Source organism: Diceros bicornis, chromosome 3 (genome assembly GCF_020826845.1).
Source record: "Diceros bicornis minor isolate mBicDic1 chromosome 3, mDicBic1.mat.cur, whole genome shotgun sequence".
Lineage (NCBI taxonomy): Eukaryota > Metazoa > Chordata > Mammalia > Perissodactyla > Rhinocerotidae > Diceros > Diceros bicornis.
The window spans coordinates 42,592,186-42,612,407 of record NC_080742.1 but is presented as its reverse complement, the minus strand read 5'-3'; the positions used below and the strand labels follow the sequence as shown (position 1 = coordinate 42,612,407).

Sequence of the window (20,222 nt, the reverse complement as noted above, 5' to 3'; positions counted from 1 at the left end):
TTACTTTTTTAATAGACATAATTGTAAGTTAACCAAGTGTAAGTTTCTAATTTCTTTCCTTCTCCAAAACAAAACGCAGATTCAGTACACTTTATCCAATGAGCATTCTCATTCCAATATAATTAATTTTTGTCTAGAGTTTTACTTCTACCATTTTTAGGCTCCCAAAGTTGTTATTCACTTTTACGATTAATAGTTAATGTAATTAACTGACATTTTAAAAATTAATTTTAGGCTGTCTTTTAGGACATTGTTTTATAAAAATTAAAAATTAAAAACCAACACCTGCTCCAGCTCTGACTGTCCAGAGAGGTTCCCCAGCTCCGGGCAGGCTACGCTTTCTCCCAGGCCAACCTTAATGGCAGCTTCGCGGTGCAGAGCTCCATTCCCAATTGTATCGTATTCATCATTCCTTCTCCACATGTTACCAGCTTTTCCACTCTTTCATTTTTGTGCGTTTTAAATCTCTGTGGAGGCTGTAATTACAAATTAGAGCAGTCTTGTCTATTCTACCCTTGTGCTATTTTTTCTACAAACTTCCTTCCCACTCCTGTTACTTTAGTGTGAGGTGTTTTTAGAACTCAGAATTCATCAGACTTATACTGTATTAAACAAGGAATGTCTGTTTGTCTAGTTATCTATCTAAGCGGGCAATAAGGTTGCCCAGGTTGCACATTGCAAAACTCCAGGGCATTCCATTCACGTAAACTATGTTGGGCATAATGGTTGCTGGCTTTACGTTCTATCTGTATAGTACAGGTAATTACAAGTTAAAAAGTTAAATAGTATTGCAAGGCTTTTAACTGCAAATAGCAATGTCGTTCCTGGGTGTTGCTGGCATGGGGCTGTGTAACATGACCGCAATTTCTAAAATTGTCTTGAGTTTGGGAAATTAGCCTTCTTTTTGTTGGCAAGCCCACCTCCAGCAACTTTAAGTTCAGCCAGATATTTCAAACTCATAAGACTGGAAGAAGCCTTTGTGGCACTGGTTTGCCCACCTTTGTGAAAGAGTACATACAGGGTATGAAGAAAAGGCAGGGCAGAGATAGACTTGTCTTCAGCTTTAGCTCTTGAGCTCATCATTTCACATTAGTATAGGGGATGCCTTTTTTTTTTTTTTTTTCCACCACTTCTCCTCCCCACACCTTGGCTTCTGAAGGGTGAGGGAGGGGGATCACAGAAGGTGGTGTGTGAGCCATCCTTTTAGAAAGCTCAAACTGTAAATAGGAACCACCATCTTTTCCAACAGCTGATGGGCGTTAGCTTCCAGGTCCCAGCTAGGGGAACACCTGGTCAGAAGTTAAATTACACTGAAGGAAGGTCTAGCATTTATAGTTCATTCATAATTCTTCCAGCTTGGCTGTGTCAAGCAGTCAGAAGTTACTTTTACCATAAGCAATGCTGACTGGTAAAAAAGCTAAAATTTCACCTTTATAGGTTTTCAGGGAAACAGAACTGGGAGAAGGTGAGCCCAAGGTCACAGGTTTTCTTCATCTATTTAGCAGATAGAAAAACCTGCAACCTTTTCTTTCTGCTTTTCATCTTACAATTTTTTTTTTTTTTTTGCTTTTCTTCTTTGTCTATTCCTTTGGTTTCTTTATGGACTGAGCATTTTTGAGGAAAAAAGCCTTTATTGGCACCTTAGATTTCAGGAGGAAGCAGCTGTCTGTGTATGTCTTCAATTAACTATATTTAATGAAAAATTCCAAGAAATAGTTGTTGAATATCTACTAAATTAATACACATTATATGTCATCACATAATTCTCTTTCAAAACGGATGTTATGTAAGTACTTTTCCCTGGAAAAGCAAAATGCAATGTCATGGGTGAAAAAACCTCATTCTCTTATGTTACAGCAAGAACACAATAAGATGTTTTGTTGTGTTTTATTTTGTATTTATTCATTTTTTTCATTGAGGTAACATTGATTTATAAGATTATATAAATTTCAAGTGTACATCGTTATATTTCAACTTCTGTATAGGCTACATCGTGTTCACCACCAAAAGTCTATTTTCCATCCCTCACTGTACACATGTGCCCCTTTATCCCTTTCGCTCTCCCCCTACCACTTTCCCATCTGGTAATCACCAATCTGTTTTCTATATCTATGTATTTGTTTATTGTTGTTGTTTTTATCTTCCACATGAGTGAAATCATACAGTATTTGTCTTTCTCTGTATGACTTATTTCGCTTAGCATAATACCCTCAAGGTTCATCCCTGGTGTTTCAAATGGCAAGATTTCATCTTTTTTATGGCTGAGTAGTATTCCATTGTTTGTATATATACCTCATCTTCTTTACCCATTTTTCTGTCAATGGGCACTTAGTTGTTTCCCAGCCTTGGCTATAATAAATAATGCTACAGTGAACATAGGGATGCATATATCTCTTTGAATTAGTGTTTTTGTGTTCTTTGGATAAATACCCAGAAGTAGAATAGCTGGATCATATGGTATTTCTATTTTGAATTTTTTGAGGAATCTCCATCTTTTCCTTACTAGCTGCACCAATTTACATTCCTGTCAGCAGTGTATGAGAATTCCCTTTTCTCCACATCCTCTCCAATACTTGTTATTTCTTGTCTTTTTAATAATAGCCATTCTCCTGGGTGTGAGGTGATATCTCATTGTGGTTTTGATATGCATTTCACTAATAATTAGTGATGTTGAACACCTTTTCGTGTACCTGTTGGCCATCTTTATATTTTCTTTGGAAAAATGTTCAGATCCTCCACACATTTTTTATTAGGGTTGTTTCTTTTTTGTTGTTGAGTGGTAGTAGTTCTTTATATAATTTGGATATTAACTGCTTATCAGGTATATGATTGGCAAATATCTTCTCCCAATTGGCAGGTTGTCTTTTCCTTTTGTTGATGGTTTCCTTTGCTGTGCAGAAACTTTTGAGTTTGATCTAGTCCCATTTGTTTATTTTTTCTTTTGTTTCCCTTGCCTGAGGAGACAGATCCTAAAAGTTATTGCTAAGACTGATGTCAAAGAGCATACTGCCTATGTTTTCCCTACCAGTTTTATGGTTTCAGGTCTTACATTCAAGTCTTTAATCCATTTTGAGTTAATTTTTGTGTATGGTGTAAGATAGTGGTCTACTTTCATTTTTTTGCTTGTGGCTGTCAAATGCTTTCTCTGCGTCTATTGAGATGACCATGTGATTTTTATTAATTTTGTTAATGTAGTATATCACATTGATTGATTTGCAGTTGTTGAACCATCTTTGCATTTCTGGAATAAATCCCACTTGATCATGGTGTGTGATCCTTTTAATGTATTGTTGAGTTCACTTTGCTAATATTTTGTAGAGGATTTTTGCATTTATGTTCTTCAGTGGTATTGGCCTGTAACTTTCTTTTTTTGCGTTGTCTTTGTCTGGTTTTGGTATCAGGGTAGTGTTGGCCTTGTAAAATGAGTTAGGAAGCATCCCTTCCTCTTCAATTTTTGAAAGAGTTTGAGAAGGATAGGTATTAAATCTTCTTTGAATGTCTGGTGGAATTCACCAGAGAAGCTGTCTGGTCCTGGACTTGTGTTTTTTGGGAGGTTTTTGATTACTGTTTAAGTCTCCTTACTAGTGATTGGTCTATGCAGATTCTCTATTTTTTCTTGATTCAGTTTTGGAATGTTCTGTGATTCTAAGAATTTATCCATTTCTAGGTTATCCAATTTGTTGGCTTATGGCTTTTCATAGCATTCTCTTATACTCTTTTGGATTTCTGTGGTATCCATTGTAATTTCTCCTCTTTCATTTCTGATTTTATTTATTTGAACCCTCTCTTTTTTTTTTTTTTAGTGAGTCTATCCAAGGGTTTGTCAATTTTGTTTATCTTCTCAGAAAACCAGCTTTTAGTTTCATTGATCTTTTCTATTGCCTTTTTAGTCTCTATTTCATTTACTTCTGCTGTGATTTTTATTATTTCCTTCTACTGAATTTGGGCTTTTTTCTTCTTTTTCTAGTTCTTTTAGGTGTAGTTTAAGATTACTTATTTGAGATTTTTCTTGTTTGTTGAGATAGGCCTGTATTGCTATAAGCTTCCCTCTTAGTACTGCTTTTGCTGCATCTCATAGCTTTTGGTAAGTTGTGTTTTCATTTTCATTTGTCTCTACATATTTTTTGATTTCTCCTTTGATTTCTTCATTGATCCAGTAGTTGTGCAGTAGCGTGTTGTTTAGTCTCCACATATTTGTGACTTTTCCTACTTTCTTCTTGTGGTTGATTTCTTGTTTCATACCATCGTGGTCGGAAAAGATCCTTGATATGATTTCAGTGTCTTAAATTTATTGAGACTTGTTTTGTTTCCTAACATATGGTCTATTTTTGAGAATGTTTCATGTACACTTGAGAAGAATTGTATTCTTCTTTTAGATGGAATGCTCTATATGTATCTATTAAGTCCATCTGGTCTAGTGTTTCATTTAAGGCCAGTGTGTCCTTGTTAACTCTCTATCTGGATGATCTATCCATTGACGTTAGTGGGGTATTCAAGTCCCCTACTATTATTTTGTTGTTGCCAATTTCTCCCTTTAGATCTGTTAATAGTTGCTTTATATGCTTTGGTGCTCTTTATATGTTAGGTGCATATATATTAATAAATGTTATATCATCTTGGTGGATTGTCCCCTTTATCATTATATAACGTCTATCTTTGTCTTTTGTTATCTTTTTGGGCTTGAAGTCTATTTTGTCTGATACAGGTATGGTTATACCTGCTTTCTTTTGGTTGCCATTTGCTTGGAGTATCATATTCTATCCTTTCACTTTTAGCCTATATTTGTCTTTAGAGCAGAGATGGGTTTCCTAGAGGCAGCATGTTGTTAGGTCTTGTTTTTAATCTATCCAGCCACTCTGTGTCTTTAAATTGGTGAATTCAATCCATTTACATTTAGGGTAATTACTGATGTATGAGGACTTAATACTGCCATTTTGTCTTTTGTTTTCTGGTTCTCTGTATTTCCATTGTTTCTTTTCCTTGTGGTTTTCTGAGATGTATTTTTCAGTTTCGTCTTTTTTTATGTTTCATGACTCTGCTCTGAATTTTTCTTTTGTGGTTACCTTGGGGTTTGCAAGATAGTCCTTTATCTTCTAATAGCATCTTTTCTCCATTTTCCTGTACAGGTTCTGTCCTTTTCCTCTTCCCTCTCTATGTTTTTGTTGTCACAAATTATCCCTTTTTGTATTCAGTTGGTTACCAAATTGAAGTGGTTATAGTTATTTTTAATGCTTCCTTTCCTTTCAACCTTTATTTTATAATTGTTTACTAATGTATTCTGATACAGAGTTTCAATTTTCTCATTCTGTCTATCACATTGCTCAAAGCTTTGTATACCTTTGCCTTTTTGTTTTGAGTAAGGAGGGCTTCTTTCAACATTTATTGTATGGCATGTCTGGTGGTGAAGAACTCCCTTAGCTTTTGTTTGTCTGGGAAAGCCTTTAATTTTCCTTCTTTTCTGAAAGATAACTTTGCTGAATAGAGTATTCATGGTTGACAGTTTTTTATCTTTTAATATTTTGAATATATCATTCTGCTTTCTCCTGATCTGTAGAGTTTCTTCTGAGAAATCTGGTGATAGCTGAATGGGATTCTCTTTTAGGTTATTATTTTTTTGGGGGCGTGCCTTTAGTATTCTTTCTTTGTTATTAACTTTTGACAGTTTTATTATTGTGTGTCTTGGAGAAGGTCTTTTTGCATTGAGATAATTGGGTATTCTATTAGCTTCATGGATTTGTATACCCAATTCCTTCTCCAGGTTTGGGAAGTTCTAGCTATTATTCCTTCAAATAAGCTCTCTGCTTCCTTCTGGGATACTGATTATCTAACAGAGTTGGATAATTCTCGTAGAATTTCTGCATTTAAAAAAAAAAAATCTCGGTTCTCTCTCCTCTTCCACCTGCATCATTTCTAGGTTTCTATCTTTGAGCTTGCTAATTCTCTCTTCTGTATGGTCTGCTGTATTTACCATGATTTCTAATGCATTCTTCCTCTCATTTATTGAGTTTTTCAGCTCCAGAATTTTTGTTTGGTTCTTCCTTTTAGAGTTTCAATCTCTTTGATAAAGTATTCCTTCTGTTCATTGATTTTATTCCTGATTTCATTAAACTGCCTTTCTGAGTTTTCTTGTAGCTCATTGCATTTCTTCATCACAGCTATTTTGAACTGTATCAGTTAGATCATGATCTTCCATGGCTTTATGTTTGGTTTCTGGAGAATTATTTTCTTTTTGTGATACTGTGTTACCATTGCTTTTTGTGGTTCTTGCTGAGTTATTCCTCTGCCAGCGCATTTGTTGTAGTAAAATCTTTTTTTCTTTAGGTATAGTTTTGTTTTGAATCAAATTTGTTAGTGGCCTTTCTTTTGTTTTTCAGTAGGTGGTGCCATAGTGCTAGTTTTTGCTTTTTTTTTTTTACCTGAGCTGCCTCTGGTGTATTTGAGGATCTGCATGTTCCTCCCTCTACTGCCTCTATTGAGGTGTCCCCAGGACTCTCATCATTGCCACCTGTGCTTCTAAGGGTCACTGATGCCTTGCTGTTGCCTGTGTTGTGGTGGTCACTGGCTTTGCTGCCAGGGGTACAGGGATGGCTGAACCCTCTGCCACTTTCAGGCTCACCTGAGTTGGAAGCTCCACTTCCATGATGGGGGGGACAGGAGGAGGAAGCTGGGTTTGCAGGGCACCATATCTGCTGTTGCCTCTTACCTTGTGATCATAGGTGCTGCTGTGGTTGGAATGTCAGAGTTCTGTGCAAGCATCTACTGCTGCTACCAGGCTCTGAGCTGTGGCCTGGGGCCCAGGATCACGGGGCTCCACTTCTGCTCCTGTTCTGCTACCCATGGCCATACATGGTGCTGTAGGTGGCTGGCCTGAGTTGCACTTGTGCCTCTGCTGCTGCCCACTGTGTTCTCTGGGGCTGGAGGTGGCTGGGCATCCAGGGTCCTGGGCACCATCTGTGCTGTTCCTCCATTTCACCTCCTCTGTTTGCTGCATTCCACCCACCTTTGTATGTACCATGTGTGGATCTCACCAGTATTCTGGTGTATTGGGCAATGTAGCCTTTAGGTTATCGATGTTTTACTCACTGTAGATTGAAGGGGAGAGACAAAGGGATCTTCTCACACCACCATGATGGTGATGGCTTCTGTTGTGTGTATTTTCTGTAGAGCATATTTCTGTATGAATGAACAGATAGGAAGGGAAGGAATTAGTATAAGATTTTCAAGGTGGAGTATGTTTTAAAATGCTTCTCATTAATAAATACACATAATTGAACAAATTATAATTCTTGAGAGTTTTTAAAATTTGTTATGGTGAAAGAATACAGATACATCTGAGTGTTCCTTCTACATGTGCATTTGCATTTAAAATTGTTTATTTTGAGGCTGTTGTTGTGATGTAGGTCTTTTATGTCCCATAAAAGACAAGCAGTACTGTAAAACCTCAATAGTTTGAAGAAATGAGGAAAGATCACCCTAAGCTCCTTAAAATTTAAATGAAAAATAATGGTTAAAAAATAATTATTTGAATAATTTCAAGAAAAATACACTACTAAAAAAATTCTATATAAAATTCTTCTGGATTTACTTTAAGAAATGGATCATTATTTGTTGGAATTCTAATTATTAATTACTTTGAAAGAGATTCTTCTAGAAAAGTATGTACTTAATTATATAAGCACTCCTTTGAATTTTATTGATATTGTTAATTTCTTAACATATATATTTATATATTTATTTCTATCTAGCCTAGTTTCAAATTATGAATTAAATTTAATGAATTGATGAAATCATTCTTTATACTTTTGACCCTGACGTAAGAAATAGAATATTAACATTTTATATTTTTCAATATTGTGTTCTCAGTAAATGTTTACTGTATCTGTATTTAAAAAGGAAGATTCATTGATCCTATTAAATATTTACGACTTGAAACCTTTAATTAGAAATTAGCACAAATTGATAATTGCAATATAAGTGTATGTGTTTTTAGCTTCTTTAATGTTATATTTTTCAAAATGAATAAAATTGTATTCTAATTGTTACCTTTTATATTATTTTGCAGGTGCATTTTCTTGATTGTAAATCAGTACCTTTTGGTCAGAAAATGGAACACCTAATGCAGATTAGAGAATTAGCAAAGGAAGTGAAAAAAAGAAATATTTTATTATGTGGCCTTCTCATATATTACCCACAGGTAGGTAAAATGTTGGTCTCTTCAGATTGTATGTTCTAGAGATTATAATTTTAATTGTGGGAACCTGATTTTGTTAAAAGCGAAGAGATGTTAATAATAAAAATTTTGGCTGGAAAATTATTCATCTATTCATGTTCTGTAGTAGGTAGAACCTCTTGACTCTAGTGGTAAAACAAAAATCAAAACAAGTGTTTTGATTAGGAGAAAAAAAGATGAAAATTGGCAAATATCTCATACTAGGTAGCCCACACAGGATTGCCAAATTTAGCAAATAAAAGTACAGAATGCCCAGTTAAATTTGAATTTTGGGTAAACAATAAATAATTTTAAGTATATTGCAAATTTGGGATTTGTTCAAATTTAACTGGACTTTTGTATTTAACCAACAACCCTGAGGTCACAACTCTTAACCATTTGTATAGTTTGAAATCACTTATTTCTTTTATGTTATGTTAAAGATGTTGGTGATCAAGTGTTTAATTGCTTGAAAGCAATGCCTGACATTCAGATTACAAGAGGGCATGTATTTAATTAGAGAAAAACTCTTATTGTCACTATCTTTTAATAGCACCAAGGTAGTTAAGGTGAAGGCAAATTGAGTTAGCATTGGAGATTCTTTGTGCAGAGAAATGCTATTTAAATCAAACTACTTGGAGAATCTGTTAGAGAAGATGGATTTGCCCTTTGTGTGTGGATACCTTTCATCGAACTTGAATAAAGCTTTAGAATTTCCTAGAGGTACCACACGATAGTCAAGCAAGTGAAACAGTCAACTGCTTCTTTAATGGTCTTGAATAAAATTGATTTGGTACTCACTGTCCAGGGAATGACAGGTATTTAAAGTTATATGGTTGATGAATAACAGCTCTTGTTTATGAAATATTTAAGGTAACTTTTTAGCCTGAAGGTAACAACATTTCTTTTGAAACAAATGGATTTTAGTTAAATATAAAGAGCATCTTTTATTCAGTCCCTGGTTTTCTTTAACTTTGAGGTTGTTACCTCTGCTTTCAAAATATGCAAGCATGATCTCTGGTTAGTCATCAAGAACAAGGCAAAGTTCAGTCTACTTAGGATCCTGGAATTGTAAAATGTTAGTGCTGTAGGGGCTATTGAAGTCTGGACAACCAAGGCCTGAAGAGATACATATACTTGCCAAGTGGACATATAACTGGCAGAGTAAGAACAAGAACTCAGGTCAGTATCTTTGTTTAGAAATATTTCCTCTGCAATACATTGTCTTTGGTTGTACTCTAGATTATTATGGTGGGAAAAATAGATCAGTTCTTTCTCTCATGCCATGCAAAGGATTCATGGATGCACACTAGTAATGCTACACTATGCAGATATAAAATAGAATTCATTGAGGAAATCGCAAAAGCTGAGGAAAGGTAGAGCACACACAATCCCTGGAACTCTCTTTGTCCTAAGATTTAGGCTAAGCAAAAAGGGTATGTATTAACTGTAGCTGACATTGCAGTGGAGAGTATGCTTGCCAGATGAAATATAGCATGTCTACTTAAATTTGAATTTCAGATAAACAATAATTTCTAGTATAAGGATGTCTCAAATATTATGTGGAATATACTTGCAATAAAACTTATTTGCTGTGGTTCTGAAATTCACATATAACTGGACATCTTGTATTTTTGTTTGCTAAACCTGGTAACCCTTGTAGAGTTTATATTTACAATAAAATTATTCATTTTCCTATACCTGCCATGTTTTACACATTTGTGGAATGGAGTACAGTGAGTATCTATATGACTCTGTACCTGTGAAGGCTTCCTGATTGGAAAAGTGGCCTTGTTGGAAAGAAGGAGCCTTTGCAGACCATTCTTTGATATCTAATTATTATTTTGAGCCAACTTGGACCTGCTAAGCCTGGTGTCTCCTAAGCTACCAAAAGTGGGAAGAAATGATCCTACAAGGCCTTTAAGATATGTTTCTCATTGATAGCTTACTTAGGTGTTGCTTGTCTCTTTTTAAAAATACAATAGCAAAGATGTTTTAAATATGTGAGAATGTTTAAAATACAGGATTTACTTTTGTCCTCAAAGACACAGGTGTGAGTTGATTCTTACTAGCCCGACATGCTGTCTAATGCATAATTCCACCTTAAAGAGCACTTACCAAAGGACTCTTGGACATTCATCAGATATGCCATTAAAAAAGGGCTATAGCTAAAAAATTGGGGAAGCATCAATGAATAGAGTTAAACAGACTTCTTTAGTGAAGGGCTTCTCACAAATCCTTAACATGCTAATGAGCATTTCATATCTCCAAATTGAAGACAAGGGGTATAGATTTTCCATTTGCTTCTGTAACCTTTTAACCATGAACAACTCATGGGGCTAATGTTCCCTAGAAGAAACATTGGGAAACACTCCTCACAAATATACTCTCAGTAAAGAAACACTACCTCTGGACACAGTCTTTTTATACTTCAGTACTAATTTTTCCATTTAGTTAAATCACTGTCTCTAATATTGAGTGCCTATTTGACAGGCATTCTGTCAACACTAAGGACGTGAAGATAAATAATGTGGAGCTTCTGTTCACTGCTTAGTGAAAAGAGTGTTGGTTTGTACTTTCCCTGGTGCTTTGAGATGCAACTTTCTGTAATGTTCACGCATTGGACTTTGTTCCCTAAATCTAAGCTGCCTTCTCCATGGTAGCCATTAGTTTGTTTTCATAGATAGTTATTGTGTATTCTTTTACGTCTCTGATCAGTGAAGTCTTTCTAGATTTTGAACCATTTTTCATAACACATAACATCAAGTATTTTTTCCTTGGATGGGTTTTAGTTGGTTGATAACCTCTCTTTGGAAGAGAACGTATATTGAATTGACTTCAATATCTGTGCTCTACATATGGTCTTTCTGGCTTAAAGAAGACATGCTTTGTTATGTGTGTGATGTTTCTGATAATGTGGATGGTCTTGATTTTTTTGGCCACACCTTCACAGTGTTGACATATGTGATGTTTATAGTTAAACAGAATTACTTAAGCCTTTTTCTTTTTAAACACATTATGCTGTTATGCTTCTATTTGTATTTGTATAGAGTTCTTTTACATACATGTGTAGGGCTTTCTGTGTTTAGTAAATTTAAACTTATTAGCTTTATTCTGTTGTTTCAGTTGTTTATTTTTTTGATCCAGAATGTAACATATGATTAATTAGTTATGGTTTCTTGCTTCATATAATTTACAAATTAGACGTCATCTATATTTTGTGTGCACCTTTAGGGGAAAATTGATTTGGAAAAGGCAAAAGATTGATCCCTTCTTTGTATCTATAAATGTTCTATAATGTTGTCAGTGATTCATTACTGATAATTCTTTGATAATTTAATCAGTGACAAATGCATCTAATTATAAAATATTTCAGTTCAATTTTGATATTTTCTTTAATGTTATAAGAAACTAACAAATGCTTTGCTGAACTCTAGATATGCTCCATATATATGCTTATTTTCTAATCATAGAGATATAATTTGCTAAATTATTGAATATGCTAGCTCCTTAGCTATATCAATGTAGTAAAGCACTAATTAACTTTTTTTTCAAAATTGATTTTAAAATATTCTAGTGGCCTCAAAAAATTAATAATTTAAAATAAGCTCTTAGTGGGTAGCTTAAACTTAGACTTATGCATCGTGTGACTGGCTTGACCATTTATATATAGTATAAAGTTTTCTGACTTTATCATCCCATGCTCAGTTCCTCATGTTATAAGTAAATTAGGAAGATTTGAGATTTATACTCTACTAGAAATGCAGCATGAAGTTTTCACAATTTGTTAAATGAATTTAAATCAAGGCCTATCCTTCTTTCTAAAATAACAATATAATTGTAACTATGAATAATTAAAACCAGGTTTTATAGTTTAATCTATATAACGATTCTTAGTCCCTTTTAAAATATCTTTTTAAGTAATTCTATGTATAAGGTATTACTCTTCATTCATCCTGTTGTTATGCAAATCACCACTGAGGTCTATGATATAAAATTTTATGTTTAGTGAATATGTTCTAATTATTTGAAAAATCTGTATCTGATGGTATAGCAGTGAACTTATAGAGACTTGATATGTCTAGCATGAATTATTCAAGCCAATAGCTTAGTTAGCAGTCTTAATTTTTTTGAAGTCTAAAATATTTTTATGATGACTTTTTTTTTTGTGAGGAAGATTAGCCCTGAGCTACCATCTAATGCCAATCCTCCTCTTTTTGCTGAGGAAGATTGGCCCTGGGCTAACATCCGTCCCATCTTCCTCTACTTTATATGGGATGCCACCACAGCATGGCCTGACATGCAGTGCATCCGTGTGCACCCAGGATCTGAACCCGTGAACTCCGGGCCGCCAAAGTGGAATGCGAGCACTTAACTGCTACACCACTGGGCTGGCCCCTATGATGACTTTTTTTAAATGCAAATATTTGCAAGTATACATTTTAATAAAATTTTGCACATGAACTTCTATGAAAATAAAATTTATGAAGTTCTGTCGCAATTTTTAGTTTAATCTGTGTGTTTTACATGCTCAGGGCTTTAGAGATAGAAGCACACAGGTTCACGTTTAAAGAGTTTCTCAAAACTATTATAACTGATTTTTTTTTTTTTTTTGCACTGAATTAGTCTTCCCCTCTAATTGAAAAACTAGCTATATGATCTTGATCAAGTAACCTAGGTTTTCTAGGCCCTGGATTCTCTATTTGTAAAATGCAGAAGTCAGAACTTCCATTTTACAGACTCTGTTGGATGAGAAGATGGAGACACCGAAGGTGTACAGGCTATGTCAGATGACACCATTGGGCATCTCTCCTCTGACACGTGGAAATTCTGGAACAGCCTGGGTTTTCTTTCCTCTTTCTATGTGACCATAAACGTCACTTGTACTGTTATTTCATTAAGAAATTATTCATTATAGTTCAGAGAAGAGACTGTTCTTTTTTTCAGGCACCTTAATAAAATAGAAGACAACAATGGGGATGTCTTAGTCTATTCTGCTGTTAATATGGAATACCATAGACTGAGTGGTTTATAAACAGCAGAAATTTAATTCTCATAGTTCTGGAGGGTGGAAATCTGAGATCAGTGTGCCAGCATGGTTGAGTTCTGGTGAAGGCCCTCTTCCAGGTTGCAGACTGCCATTTTCTCTTTGTATCCTCACGTGGTAGGGAGAGGGTGAGGCCACTCTGGGGTCTCTTTTAATAAGAGCACTAATCCTATTCACAAGGGCTCTACTCTCATGACCTAATCACCAACCAAAGGCTTCAGTTCCCAATACCATCACATTTAGGGGTTAGGATTTCAACATATGAATTTGGGGAGAATACAAACAGTCCATAACAGGGAGTGAATTAGCATCCATCAGAGAAAGGTAAAATATTAAACGTGTTAGCATGACAGGGACTGTGTACCATTTTAGTCTATCCATTTTCTCTGTCTCCTTTTTTCTCCTTTGAGGTATCATTCCACTGGGTTTGATATAGTGGGAAATAGGACTTTTGAAAGCAATGTTTGTCTTAGTAAGTATTTTCAGAAAATGGGGCCATTAGGAAGGACTGCACCGATTGGCAGAGCTACAAAAACCAAGCCCTGGAGAGGTTGGGGGGCATTGCTGGTGGTGGGGTGGTGGTAAAGCAGAAGAGCTCTGTTACCTTCTCTCTGCTCCTAAATGCCACCTTTTCTTCTTTTCCTGCAAGTACAGCGCTGGAAGGCGTGTAAAAAAGGAAGAAAATTACCAGAGCAGTTCTATAATTTTTTGTTTTTTAAAAAATAGTTATTTGTAAAAGATTTATGAGAATCCTTCTATAAACCTCCAAAATAGGATGTGGACTGGTGAAATGAAGTTGTTTGGCAACAACATTAATTTAGGTAAAGCTGTGTAAATTCATCTTCTATCACAAAGTATAAACCAGATCTCGCTACTGGCTGAGTTAAGTACTATTTTCCTTCTCTTTTGCCTGGGTTTTGAAGGTTTTATGTGTACTGTAGAGGACATCCAGAAAACATTCTTGATGATGAATTTGTAATTACCTCAGGTAAATTCATAACGAAGCATTAAGAACTGTATAAACAGGTCCAACTGCTCTAGGACGCCTTTGTGCCAAAAGACCTGAATTTGTAGGATACAGTTGACACCAATCTTTACCTCTCAAATGCACCCCATTTGCTCTGTGTTCTCTAGGCATATGAGCCATCTTTCAAGTGTGCGTGATCATTTGGAGGACAAATAGGCATATGCTATCAAGTGGCAGAACACAGAATTTTTTTTTTTTTTCTGAGATAATCTTGGGAGAGGTTAGACTTAAAACTCCCTGCAGTGAGCAATTACTTGGAATTTAGCTGGGAATTATTTACTAAACACACAATACTTTCCATGGCACTGAATCATATGGCATGCACACCGAACATGCTGCACCAAATCTGTTTACAGAAACCCATAATACCCTGGTCAGAGTAATCAGGCTTTTTTGATGTGGGAATGTTTATGAGACTAAATATTTTTTACTTTCAATATTGTTTTGACTTTTATTGTTTAGACTTATTCTTTGGGAAAATATGAAAATCATAAAAGATAATGTCTCTTCAAAATTGTGTAAGTTTGAAAAACAAAACTGTTTTAGCTTACTTGGCAGACTCATTAGAGAGAGTGGCAGTAAGCTGTTATACTTAGACATATCTAAATGAAATGGAATATTTGATATAAACTTCTGCAGATCTTGCCTTAATTTTTTTGAATAAAAGAAGCAATGTTATGAACGAAAATAGCCATGGAAAATTAATAAACTCTTTTGAACAGTATATTAGTTAGCTATTACTGCATAACAAATTACCCCAAAACTTAGTGACTTAAACAACAACGGTTATTATCTCACAGTCTTCTTGGGTTCTCTGGCTCAGGGTCTTTCTCAAGGCGATAGTCATCTCAAGGCTTCATTGGGAATGATCTGCTTCTCAGCTCACTTAGCTGGCTGTTGGAAGGATTCAGTTCCTTGGGGACTGTTACACTGAGGCCTCAGTTCTTCACAAGCTCATAGTTGGAGGCTTCCTGTGTTCCTTGCTGTGGGGGCCTGTCCATAGAGCGTCTTACAGCCTCAGAACAAGTGAGAGAGAGAACCAAGACAGAAGTCACAGGCTTCTGGAACATAATCACCAAGTGACATCCCATCACTTTTATTATGTTCTATTCATTGAAAGCAAATTACTAGTTTCCACCTATGCTCAGGGAAGGTGATTACACGAGGGCATGAACCAGGAGGTGGTGATCATTGGGAGCCATATCAGATGCTGCCCACCGCAGTAATATCAGAGTGCTAATATTGTAGGCAAGGAATTATTCTTGCTACCCACCCCATGCAAATTAAGGGGTTTGTAACTTAAATAGGGCTAGAAATATTTAAATATGAAAAATATACACAGATTATATATGTATACATGTACATGTGATTACACATGCACACACACAATTTTTTTCTTGACATGCGAATAGAGTAGTAACAGCTGGAGATGGTATAGCAGAGAGGTAGACAGTCAAAGAAATGAAAACTTATTTTTATGTTATCTGTGCGATTGTAAAGAGCTTGATTTAGGTCAGATCCATCTCTAATACATTAGGAGACATATTTACAGATAAGCTATATTATTTCATTTTAGGTTAGTGTAGCTAGTATTGCAAAATAATTGTTATATAATGGTGGTGTTGCATTTGAGGAAGTTGAGACCCATTACATTAAGAGCATAAAATCCAGAAATGTTGTCTCTCAGAGGCCTGGAAAAGAGTTTCCAGAAAACCGAGTTGCTGTAGAGGGTCAAGAGGACTAGAAATAAAAAGAAGCCAATGACTCTGATAACTGGAATCCTGTTGATAATCTTCAGGGAAGACACATTTTGTGAACTTATAGAAAATACTGAGAAACTTCACTGTGAGTCGTCTGATTTCCTATAAACTTCCCCCAGTAAAACTCCTGCTGTGTTACTAATATCAATGAAAAGTTGAAAATAGGATTTAATTTCAGTCTTTGTCCAATTTCTGATACTTGACTAATGAAATAGCAAAAAATAGGTGTGAAAAATAGTCTGAAAGAACAAGCTGAATAATTAGTCCCTGGAAAATGGAGAGTTTTCTCATTAATGTGGCCTTATTTCAGCCCTTTGAAATAAAATGTGTTGTATATATACTGCTTGCAGCAGTTTCATGTAGACTTTCCTTAAATAACGTTAGAGGGAGAGAGATATCTTTCTCTGTTTATTTTCATTTTATGGAACACTAATTATCTAAACTGCAGAAGCAGCTGTACAAAGAACTCTAAAATTGCAGTGTTTAACTGAATCAGGTAGAGATCATGTGCATGCTGGAGGACTTGAAAACATCAAATAGAGTGGGATGTGAAACTAGACGGGAGAAATGGGAAGTCAAAATAATTATTTTAAGATTTGACATTCTAAGCCAATGACAGTAAGTCTGAAAACTTTGAAATATTGGAGCCTATTGACGGTTAGATTCCATGTCATTTACATTAAGGGTAACATTTCCACAATCAGGGACTATCTAAGGACCGTTTTTCAGTAATGAGAGTTGGTTGTATGTAAATTGTTTATTTTATGCCCCAAGCAGTCAGTATTTAGAAAAGATAATAGTTTGTAATTTTAGAACATGGGTTTATCGTCTCTTGAGAATCCTATCAGCATTTCTGATTATGATCACAATGGAAATGTAGAGAGACCTTCTTTGAGAATTAGGGAGATATGAGTAATTTTTGGCATATAGATTTGTATATAGAAAATGGTGAGGTTTATTAGTTTTCCATCCATCTCATTACTCACTTTTGACAACTGGTAAGGAAGTATATTTTAATTAAGGTTCAACTTCCTTTTACTGAATGCATAATGGCAATTATATACTAATGCTATTAGGAAATGAGTTGGTTTAATAACAAACATATCTACAGTAACTCTTTTAGAATATGGATTTTAATGGACAGAAAAAACATGTTTTATAAAGATACCTTTCATGATTGCTATTATGCTTTGATTCTTGTTTATATTTTTTATGTTTCTAATCACTATATTCTGAAACCCTATATCAGGAAGAATATAAGGAAATAGTGTTCAAAGAGTACCACAGATAATTTATCACTTTTTTTGGCTAAAATTTTATGTATTAATCTTTTGCATTTTTACTTTCCTTTTTAAAAATATGCTTCTCAATGTGCATGTATGGCCTAAAAGCTTCTAAATCATAATAAATTTTATAATTATGCCACGAATCTGCTATAGGGACAAAGTTTTTTAAATGGGGTTTAGGAACACAAGAAATTAATATTTACTATTGGACGTCCTTTACTTTTTTTGTATTGTTTAACACAAAGACTTTCATTAGAAGTATTCAAAGAAAAGAAGCTTAATTTTTGTTCATAGGCTTGCAAGCTGAAGTTGAGCCAATGTGAACTATATTAAAATAGGGACCAATAAACTAATCTATATACCACTTACTGGTATGTCCTTACATTCAGTATGCAGATTTGAGCCAACCTTATGCTCTATTCTTATGAAGTAAGATAACAGAAACCAACATTTTGATTCTCTAATGAGCATACGCTGTTGTTGAAAGATACCAAGCTACATACAAAATTCTTTTATTTGATGTATGAATGTGTACGTTTGTGTTTTTCCAGTGCATCTGCATTATACTGTGTAATTCTAGCTCCTTTCTAGTGAAAAGACAGGTTATTTTTTGTTGTCTACTGGGTAAATGTCTTGATTCTGATTTGATCTGTTTAGTTTTGAATTTTAAATAGGAATAAGTTTTGCTAAATATATATACTAAGGTTTAAAATAATTGTGCCATATTCTTCACTGCCTTAATCCTCTTATTCCTTTATTAAATTTCTGACTCCATATTTAAGACGTTTTGATCCATTAAAGGATTTAGGCTTTTCAGGGAGGGTAATCTCTCTCTTTTTAAGAAACCCCAGCATTAGCACAGACTTACTAGTATTTTTTTCTGACTCTTGTGAGAAGATATAGGCTAAAAATCTAGATAATAAATTGCTAAAAATCTAGATAATAAATTGCTAGAAATCTACTTACTGAATTCTCAGTTCTGCCTTTTGAGAGAGGTTGTCATGATCCCTAAATCTAATTTTTTAGATGAAGATGTTACATAGTTTTGCCAAAATATGCTGATCATAGAGCAAAGATTAAAACAGGCAATGACAAATCTTTCTGAACCTTGATAGCAATTTCAATAATTGTAACCACGGGCCCATTGAGAGCCAGTTCAAACAGGCCCCATCTCTTATCAACAGAGTAATTAAGAAATTGAAGGGGCTGGCCCTGTGGCTTAGCGGTTAAGTGTGCGCGCTCCACTACTGGCAGCCTGGGTTCGGATCCCAGGCGCGCACAGACACACCGCTTGTCTGGCCATGCTGAGGCAGCGTCCCACATACAGCAACTAGCACGATGTGCAACTATGACAGACAACTATCTACTGAGGCTTTGGGGAGAAAAAGGGTAAAAAAAAAAAAGGAGCAGGATTGGCAATAGATGTTAGCTCAGGGCTGGTCTTCCTCAGCAAAAAAAAGAGGAGGATTGGCATGGATGTTAGCTCAGGGCTGATCTTCCAAAAAAAAAAAAAAAAGAAAGAAATTGTGTTTCAGAAAATTTGCAAAGTCATGTAACAAGAGCATGCACAGAAGAAATCTTGAGCTGAAACGACCATAGAACCAAAGATTCTCCTCCCCAGGGAACCAAAGGACTGGGACGTGACCAGAACTTAAAAGTTGAACTCTTATCAGAAGTGAGGTGTTCATCATTCAGGAAGATCCAGTGTTAAAATTCCTTCCCCACCTTACCATAAACGTTTAGAACCTCATCATAAAGGTTTAGAACTTTACCATAAATGTTTAGAACCTTACTATAAATGCTTGAAGCTCACCAATCAAAACCTGTCCTGCCAATGTTTCCTGTTCTCCCTAACCTCATTTTTTTTTTTTTTTTTTTTTTGTGAGAAAGATCAGCCCTGAGCTAACATCCGTGCCAATCCTCCTCTTTTTGCTGAGGTAGACAGGCCCTGTGCTAACATCTGTGCCATCTTCCTCCACTTTATATGGGACACCGCCACGGCATGGCCTGATAAGTGGTGCCTTGGTGCATGCCCGGGATCTGAACCTGAGCCGCCAGCAGCAGAGCGCGCGCACTTAACCCCTATGCCACGGGGCCAGCCCCTTCCCTAACCTCTTAAATTTCTCCCCAAACCCTGAATTGGGGAGACAGATCTGAGGGCACATGCCCCGTCTCCTTGTAGGTCGATCTCGCAGAATAAAGCTGATTTCTTTTCCTAAAAACTGATGCCATAATAATTAGCTTTTTTTAATGCACGTCAGGCAAGAGAACCCCAATTTTGTGCAGTAACATAATGAAGGCATTGTATTTAGCGTAAAGATTACCAGTTGAAAAACTATATAAACACGATTGGGGAGGGGCGTAATTTCCAACAGATGACCCGGCTGACATGATTTTAAAAAACCTCATTCATGTTTTCTGAGTTGTGCCGCGTCCTATTTTGTGGTTTCTGTTTTTCCCATAAACGAAGAACAGCAGGCTTTGCCAGCAACATCACCAGAACGTGGGTTTTCTGCACAAGTATACTTTCTCAAGTCAAGTAAATCACACGTGAATGCTTCCTGCCTTTCCTCAAATTTTTGCTGGTTGTTTTAAGGCCTTGGAAAGAAAGACAGGTTTTGTTTTGTTTTTGTTTTAAGTATGTACAAGGCCCTGTGCAGGGCATCATGAGGAAATGATGGCTGAGACTTGACCCTTGCCCTCAGGGAGAGGTTTCACTGAAACTATAGCAGGTTAATTTGGTATTAAAAATGCAAAACTTTTGTTTTTTAGAGCTTAATTATTCCATAGGTAGTGTTTCCCAGAGGTTAGCTAAGCAATAGCAAATGTGACCCTTGTGGTAAATTCATGAAAATAAGAAATAGGGAATAGCTATTTTGCCTTCTGCTGCCAG

General features: G+C 35.6%; 1 protein-coding gene across 4 annotated transcripts in view; it reads left to right on the top strand.

Annotated features, from left to right (window-relative positions):
- The window catches only part of CRPPA (CDP-L-ribitol pyrophosphorylase A), a 264,411-nt gene that overhangs the window by 148,447 nt on the left and 95,742 nt on the right, over window positions 1-20,222 (top strand). For all 4 annotated transcript variants that reach the window (XM_058526629.1, XM_058526606.1, XM_058526613.1 and 1 more), the window contains one exon: window positions 8,063-8,194. In XM_058526629.1, coding sequence (XP_058382612.1) covers window positions 8,063-8,194 — 132 coding nt within the window. The remainder of the gene's footprint in view (window positions 1-8,062; window positions 8,195-20,222) is intronic.